The sequence below is a fragment of the Phalaenopsis equestris genome, unplaced genomic scaffold, assembly GCF_001263595.1.
Source record: "Phalaenopsis equestris unplaced genomic scaffold, ASM126359v1 Scaffold000777, whole genome shotgun sequence".
In the NCBI taxonomy this organism is placed as follows: Eukaryota; Viridiplantae; Streptophyta; class Magnoliopsida; order Asparagales; family Orchidaceae; genus Phalaenopsis; species Phalaenopsis equestris.
The window spans coordinates 419,261-430,306 of record NW_018165217.1 but is presented as its reverse complement, the minus strand read 5'-3'; the positions used below and the strand labels follow the sequence as shown (position 1 = coordinate 430,306).

Here is an 11,046-nt window from a genome sequence, read left to right as displayed (position 1 = left end):
CTATAAAGCTCTTTAAACTTTAGGAGATTAATTATTCAACTTCTCATCGGAACCCTGCTCAGGAGCTTGATATCATTCAATTACTAATCGAACCTTTGAGCATTTCCTATGCACATATCACAAACAAATCAATTATTATATGGTTCTCTCACGTCAGAAGATTTTAGATTCATAACATGATCCGTCACCTGAAGGAAACAAAAAAAATTAAAAATTAAAAAAACACACCCTATGCACATATCACAAACAAATCAATTATTATATGATTTTCTCAAGTCAGAAAATTTTAGATTCATAACATGATCCGTCGAAACAAAAAAAATTAAAAATAAAAAAAACACACTACACGCCAGAAAGTAAAATTTTCACACCCAAACGATCCATGTCTCACTTTAATTTATAAATCAATAAGAACTTCGAGATTTGTTCTAGGGATGGGACTGCTGTGGTCTTCTCATGAAATTTCCCTCATCCCATGATGCAACAGCTGAGGTATAGTAGGCGATAGCGAATAATCCATGAATAAAGCAGAGGATCCCTCCAATGGAAAGAAAATGGCGGTGCCCGAACCCGCAAGTGGCTTTCGATTTGGAGTTTGACATGGCCCCAATCATCAGCAGTGAGAATCCGACCAAAACTATGACCCTGGAGACGGAAATTAGACAGAAACATAATTCTTCCCCATTTACATAATATCTTTTATCCAACGTTAATATAAGGAATAATGTATTGACGGATTTACATACAAAACATAATTCTTCCCCATTTACGTAATATCTAAATTTCAATATTATTAATATAAAAATCAAAATTTAAATCATATAAAAAATATCTCCAATTATTATTTTTATATATGATGCTGATATTAGTAAGAATTTATGTTGATATCAACTACAACCATAGAAAAGAAATTTCACCATACTTCCTTACAAAAAGGTCTTATTTACTTATCAGCAGATCCAAAAAATAATTTAAGTTGCGTAGTCTGATATCTCATAAAAAATTTCTAAAAGCAGTTTTAACAGTATGTCAAATTTATGTTATCTCATTAATGATCTTTAGGGGATTAACTAAATTTTTCAGGCGCCCAACTTTCTTAAGAAGTGCAGTAAATTTTTGGTGATATTCGAGGAATTACGAAATACTCACAAATCACAACTGAAGTTAATTAAAATAAAATATGCACTGAGAACAATATGATATAGTCATCAATTAAGTACTTCATTTTTTTTTGTTATTTTTTTCTCGCAGATTTGAATTAAATTAAGTTTAATTCTTAGTACTTGAGAAATAAACCAAAGAAAATGTTGCAGAGCCAAGAATCATACCATGAGACTACAAGAGTGGCTGCAGCCATTTGCCGGTTAGCTGAGGAACGCTGAAAGTCTTCCTTCGAGCAGATGCAGGTACACCCACCAAGAAGGTTGCCAATCACATGAGCAGCTGCCAGGATCACGGCAGCGGCGAGCCCAAGTTTGTAGGCCTGATGAACTGGCTCCTTACACTCGAAGATCAGCACTCTCAAGTTCCTTCCCTGCCAAATAAAATTTTTATAGCAGAGAAGATTCATAAATCAGGTAGAACGATATATATATATTAATCACCTTGCTTTGTGCAATCTCAGCTTCAATGCCAAGTATGCCTGCAACAATGTCCATGATGACAATCAAAAGACAAACTGCGATCCCACCAACTCTCACCATTCTCAAAAATTAGTAGAACCACGATGGATGGAGAGGTTGTAGAGGAAATAGAGACTTGGAGTGAGCTTTCCGATGCCTGGCTGCGTAGCTTTGCAGCTAAAATAGAATTCATTTTGGAACTAAAACGAAGAAAGAAAAAGTAATGCTGAGAATGAGATTCTGTGGCTTGAACAGTTCTGATATATTAGCTGTTAAAAATATGCTTTCGAACTTTTCTCGCATGGGTTAACCTTTGCTTCTTTTTTTTTGAAGCTTTGATTCCATCGCAATAGGAGCAAGAAAAGCTTGGTATTTATGATGGTGTTGGACGAAAAGCAAAGCCGATGATGGTCATGCGGGATAGTCGGTTGTTTCATATTTATAGTTTTCATCTACTTGATACAAAACGCAAACACATCATCTATTTATATTTGTGATAACCCATTAGGATTGCGCCAACTCTTTTTAATTATGATTATTATTGACTTTTAAAAATATTATTCTATGTACATATGTAAAAGCTATTAATTACATATTTTAGAACTCTAAATCACCCCTTTAAATATATCTTGAGAATCACTGAAACTTTCTTCATAAAATGAGCCTGTAGAATCTTACAAAGACTTTTCTAGACCATGGGCTCAATTAAAAGCCCAATTTAAATCAAGTTTAATTTTCAACATCTCCTTCAAAATTTGATATGCCATCCTAAGCAAGTTTTTTATCCTTATAAAATCTTCATACTTGAGCGATAATCTGGCCAGACTATGTGTCTTCACATGCTCTATTTGCACATCCTTTCTTGTGATGTAGTCTCTAGTGAAATGATAACGTGTGTCGATATGCTTACATCCAAACATGAAAATTTGAATTCTTGGTGAAAGCGATAGTTGACTTGTTGTCAACATAAATCTTTGTTGGCTCTTCTTGTGACAATCTTAACTTCTTTAACCAAATTTGGAGCCAAATAGCTTGATAGACACATGACGTTACAACAACATACTCAGCCTCATAAGTAGAAATGACAACTTTTAGTTGCTTCTTTGACACAAAGTAAAATCAATGCCGCTCATGCAATGTTTTTCTCTCATCAAAGTCTCTGGCTCAGCCTCAATCACTTTATTGAACAAGCTTGAAATCATTTGATGATGAATATAATAAGTCAAAGTCGATTGTACTTTTGGTATAATGAAAAATCCCAATGGTAGCCTTCAAGTGTGCAGTAATTGATGCCTTCATATTACGACTAACAATTCTAATAGCACAAAAAGTGTCTGGCCTAATGTAAGTCAGGTAGAGCAAACTTTCTACCAAGCTCTTAAAAAAAGGTAGGATTAACCAATTCTCCATTTGGGATAACTTGGCTCAACATTCAATTAAAGTGCTTATGGCATTGTAATCATTCATACTGAATTTCTTCAGTATTTCTTTTTCCATAGCTTTATTGAGAAATAAAAGTACCTTTATCCTTATGCTTAACATCAATATTGAGATAGTACACAATTTGTCCAAAGTGAGTCATCTCGAACTCTTTAGTCCTCACTTTCTTGAATTCCTTAAACATACTTGGATTACTTCTAGTGAATATCAAGTCATCCACATACAAGCACACAATTAAAACATCCCCATCCTTGACTTTAATGTGGAGATCATGCACATAAGGGAATTTGATTAAGTTATTCTTAAGGGAATACTTGTCGATGTGGCTGTTCCATGCCTTAGGTTCTTGTTTAGACCCTTAGAGAGCTTTCATCAGCTTCAAGGCCATGTCTTTTTTCCTTTTAACGTTCTAGCCTAGTGATCCTTTGAAGTTTTCTGACTGAACTTTACTCCATAAGACTCTACAGACACTCACAATCACCAAACTCTCACTACGGTGGCCGCCCACACATAATGGAGGTCTAACCTGCCTTAAACAAGTTTTGGGTTAGCTTAGCTTTGAGTTTGTCTTGACACAGATTAAATTAGGATAACCCAGGATGACTTAGGTTTGAGTCATTTCTGGGTTGAGTAAAACCTAGGTTAGGTTTTGGGCCAGGTCTGGGTTGTGTCAGACTTGAGTTAGGTTAGATTTTGGGTCAAGCTTGATTTGGGTTAAACCTAGGTTAGGTTTGGGTTATGACTTTAGCTAGACCTTAGTTGGGTTAGGTCCAGTGTTTGGGTTTGAGCTAGACCTGAGTTAGGTTAAGTCTAGTATTAAGGTTATAGCTAGAAGTGATTTTGGTTAGGCTTAGTGTTAAGGTTTTAGCTAGACCCGAGTTAGGTTAAGTCTAATGTTTAGGTTAAGTTCAGCTTAGCGTTAAGGTTGGTATTTGGATTAAATAGGGGTTCAGACAGGTCATGGGTTTAGTTTAGGGTTTGGATTAAGGTTTGGATTAGACCTAGTTTAGGTCAAGTCTAAGTTTAAGGTTAGGATTTGGATTAGACCAAGGTTGGGTTAGGTCTATGGTTTAGGTTAGGCTTTGGGTTAGGGTTTGGATTAGACTTAGGTTGTGTTAGGTTTAAGGTTTAGGCTTGATTTAGGTTGAGGTTTAGGTTAGCATTTTGATTAAACCTTGGTTTGGTCAGGTCCGGGGTTTACGTTAGATTTAGGTTAGGGTTTGGCTTAGACCTAGGTTGGGTCAGGTCTAAGGTTTAGGTCTAATTAAGTGAGGTGTGGTTAGGTTGGGTTTGGGTCATCCTGAGTCAAACCCAAACCTTAGCTTAATCCAAGGCTATTGGGTTAATTAACCTAGCTTAAAGCTAACTTGGAATTTATTAATAAAAAAATTCTTAATTAAGAAAAACTAAGCAGATGACTTACTGAGAAGGAGACTTGACTGGAGGAGGAGGAGGAGGAGGATGCGTGTTTTAGAATTGCTTTCCTTTTTATTTTTTCTCTGTTAGAGTAAATGCTAGTAAGTTTGAGTGCATGAGAGTGTCTTTCTTCTTCACTGAGTTGCCTATTTATAGGCTTCGAAGGCAGCGCCTGAGCACATCAGAGCCATCTTATTGAGTGGCGGGTTGACGTCAGAGATCCAAAAGATGTTTAATGAGCCGTGGATCTCTGTTAATAAAATGGTGTGATAATTTTTGGCGTAATCTTTAGACAAAATCCACAAATCACTGACATGTGAAAACTATTCGCCTTAGCGTAGTCACACCTAGGCTAAGTGTGACCATGCCGAGGTACTTTGAGGCATGGTCAATCCTAGGTTATATAGAATCCCACCAAGGTACTTTGGGGTGTGGTTATGCCCACTCTTGGCGTGACCACACCAGTCTAAGAAAAAAAGGCAGATTCCCTTTTGACCAATCTTGTTGCAGCAGTTCTTGGGGTGATGTTCACGCAAGTCCTATGTGACCAAAAATGAGGTCAACATTTGTTTCTTTTTCTAAGGGGAAATGGAAGATATTTTCTTTTAACTTTAACTTCTATGATATTATACGAGTGGAGTAAGCAAGCTTAATTTCCAAAACATTCATATCTACATGCATATCACACTGCCACCTAAAGATTTAATTTTATTTAAAAGATTTACATGCATGTTATCTAATTCCTATGTGACTACACATTCAATATCTAAACTTCAATATTTACATTTTAGACATTTAATTCCTATGTTTACAATTAATGTGTAGATACTCATTTTCCTTGTATGATTTTAACTTGTGCTATAATATAGTTACAACATGGTTCCCATCTACTTCCCTATTTTTATACTCTATTCGAAACCGAACAATCCACACTCACACTCTTTTTCTAGCCTACCCAAAATTCACTATAAACCATTTACTTCCCTCTCCTCTTAATCTACTCGAAACCTAAATCCACAATCTACACTCATTTTTCCTTTCTTACCCTAACATGAAACCCAAGACCAAAAATTCTGCCACTCATTTCTTCCTAACCCTAATCCAAAAGACAAAAAAATGTATCCCCACTCTCTTTTCCTTCCAAACTCTATCTTGAAACCTAACATGAAAAGTCCCCTACTCTCTTCCTTCCTAGCCTAACCTTAATCATCATTTAAGTCTATCAACATTCCCTCTCCTTCACCTCAACTAAAACCCAAAATCCACACTCACTCGTCCTTTCTTGTCATTTCTAAGACCTCTAAGAATCACGCAGCTTCCTCCCACATCTCACCCAATTTGAAACCTCTTATACTCACTTAACCAGTTTCTGCTTTTCTAAGGTGTTGTCTAAAAAAAAGATGATTACATTTAAGTTACTAGGATTTAGTAAATTTTGTAAATCTAAATCTACTAAATCTTAAATGGATTAAATGCTGAAAACTCTCAAACGATGAAATCTTGTAATTCTAGTAAATTCATTAAAATTGTTTGGGAAGTTCTGCCCACATCCAGGTAAATCTAAATAGCTCTATCCCATAAATCCACCAATTCATGAGATATAAATCTAAGATTTATGGCTGAAATTCTCGAAATAAGGATTTATCAAATTCGAGGCTTTATTTTGTCTAAAATGAAGATCTGACAAGACTTAGCAAACATCTATGCTAAATCCCGCTCTAAATCTATTACCAGACAGTGCTTAACACTGTCTAAAACCCTTACCCACACATCCATAGCTTCTTCACTCCACTCTATCCAAATGCAAACCTAGCCCATTAACCTTCTTCCTTTCTCTTGCCTACACATCTAATGCATTCTACTTACCCAAGGAACGAGCGGAGAGGAAGAATGGAGCAAGAAATACCTAAATCAATGGTTTTTTGGTCTCTGTAAGCTATGATCTGAGAGAAGAGTGAAGTCACTGAAAGAGGAAAATCATCGATTGGAGAGGAGGATCGTTATCAAGAGAGAAGGAGCTTCTCTGGAAGAGGAGGAAGCTAAGAGATGACTGAGCAATTTAAGGCGAAACGGGAGACAGATGGAGTTGTGAGAGATAAAATGAATTAGAGATTTTTGGCAATACAAAGGATGAGTTATGATGGTCAAGTAATAGTAGGTAATTTTTTATTTTATTTTAGAATGTAACCTACAGTTCACATCGTCGCTGCATCTAAAAAAGCTATCAAATTTTCTTTCTCTTAAAAAGCGATGGATCAAGGAGTAGTAATATCATTGGAGAAGTTAAGGATTAAGTATCCATCACTAAGATGTTGGAAATTAATATTTGCAACATACAATAAGCAATATATTATGTCGCTGCTTATACCACCTTTTTCTATAGTGTTTGTTACACCCCAATGTGAAGGCAGTGGTCCCGCATTATTTAGCAGACTAATAAAAATTATAGCGAGCTTACCATTATCAACTAAGCCACAACAAGTTTCATTTATTTATGAGCCCCAAAACCACTGGTAAAGCATTTTAAAGGATAGTAGAATCTCACTACGTATTAGGAGTTTTAGGATGATTTAGGTGTATTATGTCATCAGAGTCCTTCATCTGATATAGGGAATAAAGTACAACAGTGTTGTGTCCTAAAGTCATGACATCATGTCCTTTTTTCTATAGTTTAAAAGGGTGACATTGAAGTGACACTACCATTGCATCATAGTAGTATTCCTCTGATTGGATGATCTATATTTGCAAGTGTGCATTTTCTCTCATCATGTGATCATATAACTTAAATCATTTAATTTTCTTCATGAATTTTTGTTGAATGTTGAATGTGTAGAATTTGCATGTTATTTCATTTGTATTTTTTTCATTGCAATGCAAAATTTGTGTTAGTGTGTTTGGGTTTTAGTCTTTAAGGCACATGATTTATACATATTGTGTGTTGCCATGCACCGTGTAGCTCACTTTATCATACTGGGTATCCATTTCTTCTCATAGAAGTTTTGGTTAATAAACTAGCACATTAATAACAAGAATTTAGTTAAACTCTTGTTTGACCTGTGGTAGTAATAATAAAATGAGAATCACCTATTGGCTTGACCAAACAAGAGATGTGAATTTACCATTATATCTCATAGATTAGTTCCAAGCTTAGGATTGAGTTAATGTTTGTCAAAAGTGTGACAGATCTTAACTCTCTCAAATGTTCAGGCAATTTTCGTGACCCCATTAAGATCCCATAAGAATACTCAGTTTTGCATTATGCCACTGTCACTTAGGTGTTGGATATGCAACTCCTTATTGATGTTTGCGTAGAAATTTAAGATTTTCATATGCAAGACTATAGTGTTGGTGTGTTTGTTAGTCGTTGCATTTTGATTATCGTTCTTATGTGTTTATTAGGTTTGGACTTGCGCTCTAGTATAGTAGGTCATTTTTTCTCACTAGGAGTCATGCCCAATAGAAATAAGCATAAATTATAAATTAAACTAACACATTTTATACATGTGTTGCATAGCTCTCCTCTCAACGTAGCACGCTTATAGTTGTGCCAACTTTTTCTTTTAAGTCACATCTTAAATTTAAATATTTTAACATGCACCATTTACAGTCCTAAGTTCAGTCTATACTAGAAATAATGTATGGGCATAAGTTCTTGAGGAGCCTAAACTGCGGGACCATGTGGTGAGAACCAGAAGAAATTTTCTTATGCATCGTACCTTTATTCAATTTCTCATTTGTTGAATAGATCTAAGATCAAGTATCAATAATGTAGAGCGTAACTACTTTTTTTTTCTTGAATATGTTTCCTAGCAACACCAGACCTGTTTATTGTATTCATTGTGCTTGTTTACCTTTTGTGCACAAATGTTACTATTTTTTTCAATATTTGCTTAAGTTTTGTTTAAGATATCATAGCACAACGACTCTTACAATAAAATTTTTTTCATAAATATCCTACTATAAATTTCATATCAATATAAATTAGGATTAAAATTATTTAATTTTAAATTTTACACTTTTCTTTTGACATTGCTCTTCAAGCCATTTTTAATGTCTTTGCATAACATGCCCATAACATAAGTCATATTAATAGGGCATTTAGAATGCACGTCCTCGAGGAGGAGTATCCATGCTCTTTGAATCTGACTAAATTATCATGATTTATGCCCTTAGACAATTGTCCAGTGCGATTAGAGTGTTAGAGGGCTTCCTAACCTAAATAAGAGTGTATGTGCTTAGTGAATTGATTTGTCTTTGTAGCCAACTCATTCATTCATCTCACTTCCATGACAGGTATAAATCCTATTATTACCCTTCTATTCAGATAGAGTCATAGGAGCTTAGACACCTCTTTCATGTGACTCTATGTCTACTGAGTTGATTTGGATGATGTAGCAAATGATATTTTAATATGTTGCTAGTTTTCAATTTGGGTTGACTACCTTCATGACTTAGAGAACCTAGGGTCCTAATAATTAGAGATGATAGATCTATGGAATTTTGACCAAGTTATTTTACCCATCTAAAATTTTCTTGCATACCTGTTGATGCCACTTTGGTACCTTCATACTCCTTATTGAGTCTTTTTATAACCATTTTATAGGGTCTGTTATACTTAGAGTAGAACTACTTATCATGTTATGATGATCCACCTTCTGATACCCTAATTTTGCATTGATAGAATCATATTTATTCTGCTTGAATAATAAAATCCTCCATGGTATCTTATTCTTAATAGTTATTTGTACAGGCAAATATAATATTTTTTTTATTGAGTGCTTTTTTGGGTATTCTCTAAGATATAATTGACAATGGGGACATGTCATAATGGGAGCTTTCATTTAACCCAAAATTAAATTGATTTGATTTTGGTCTCATTTTGGATATGAGGCCTCTTGTAGTTCCTTTATCATATATTTTCTCAGGATAAGCAACTTCTGATTTACTTTGGACAGTCAATTTATGGTTTATGTTATGAGGATTCTTTTAAATGATATCTTTGTATCCACCTTTCTCAGTTTTTAAATATATTCTATTCTCAATTCTTTTTTTTTTCTTTTCACTCTATCTCCTTGAGAATAGAGGCAGTTAGAGAAAGAAAATATGAAAAAAGGCAAACAAGTTGAAATTCCCAATAAAAGGAGTGCAACAGTTGTGAACTTTAAAAGTGGTTTGACACATAATATACTTCCATATGGAGGGTCTCTTTGACAAGTTACTAAACTTATCTCAAGAAATCTTTTTTTAATATGATGGAAAGTAGCAATCATTTGATATTTAAAGACTTATAAGATTCACATAAAAAATCAAATGATATCATCTCATCAATATTTATAAGCTTAAATGTTGCTCCAACATGTTTATTTCAACTACCAAAAGCTTCTTAACAATTAAATACTAGAATTTTAAGTCTTAAATAGTTATATTCTAAGCCAACGTAGATATTATTGGCTATGAGGCCATCATCTCTGAATTGCTTAAGTGAATGTGGCATTATAATTGAGGAAGAATTTTTTCCTCCCATGGTGCATAATTTAGTAGTGTTTATATCGAATCTAAGGGTGGTTCGGTTAATATAAGCTCCAAAATGGATAGGGAGAACAACTCACATAATGAGCCAACATTTTCCAATTTAATACAAGTGGATTATTGACCACGACTTTATATATGCTTACAAATATAAGTATTTAATGCTGCTGCTAAAAGAAATACTTCCTCAGCAACTGTACCAAATCCTTAATAACTGTTATAGATTCGATAAATATGGACGAAATAAATATCTTTTGAGTGTTGTGGCTTTGATTACGACGCTGAATTAATGTATTGAGGTTGAGAAAATAGCAAACTTAGGCGTGTTATGTAACGTACATTGTACCCCTTGGAATTTATATATCAATGTGATGTTTTGTGTTGTGAAAGTTTATATGTGCTAAGTACATCATTTAGTTACTTTAAAATTATGTTTATAATGATTAAAAAGATGTCATTAAGGCTTGAACTTGATTGAAATCGCAAAAATCTAGAATTTGGACAAAATCGAACTAGGCCGCCGACGGCGCCCTCGACGCTGCCGACGGTGAGATTTTCCTAAGACTGTAGGACAAAAATTATCTAGAAGCCCACCGACGGCGCCCTCGAGGCTGCCGACGACGAGATCGATGGTTATGCCTACTCAAGATTTGGATAAGGCCAAATTTCAAAGGGATGCTTAGGCAACTCTTGGGAAAGCTCATCTACAACTTTAAAAGAACATTTTGGTCGAAAATAAAGGAAGTTCAAGGAGTCTAAAGTGTGTTAGAGGCCTTGGAGGTTACCATTAGTGTATAAAATTTCCATTAGAGTGTAGCAATTGTGAGGAATTCTTCGAGAGATTGTAAGAGTGAAGGGAAAGTGAGAGATTTATTCCTTCTTGCTATTTCAAAGAGGAATTCTGTGGGTTGTAAAGAAAGGAGGAGATTTAGAGGAACTTCAAGGAGTGTTCTTGGGGAGAAATTAGAGATAAGTTATTTACTTGTTGTAGCTTTTATGACTTTGATTTTATATATGAATTCTGAGTTTTGTTGTGTTT

The 11,046-nt window shown here is 34.7% G+C and overlaps 1 protein-coding gene across 1 annotated transcript; it reads right to left on the bottom strand.

The window, feature by feature from the left end:
* Positions 1–312: 312 nt before the first annotated feature.
* Positions 313–1,858, bottom strand: LOC110031151. The gene is made up of 3 exons (XM_020734219.1): positions 1,605–1,858; positions 1,329–1,534; positions 313–645 (listed from the first exon to the last, which is right to left on the bottom strand). Exons 1-3 carry the CDS (start codon positions 1,701–1,703, stop codon positions 429–431), a joined length of 522 nt encoding a protein of 173 aa, XP_020589878.1. The 5' UTR covers positions 1,704–1,858; the 3' UTR covers positions 313–428.
* Between the last annotated feature and the right edge of the window lie 9,188 nt (positions 1,859–11,046).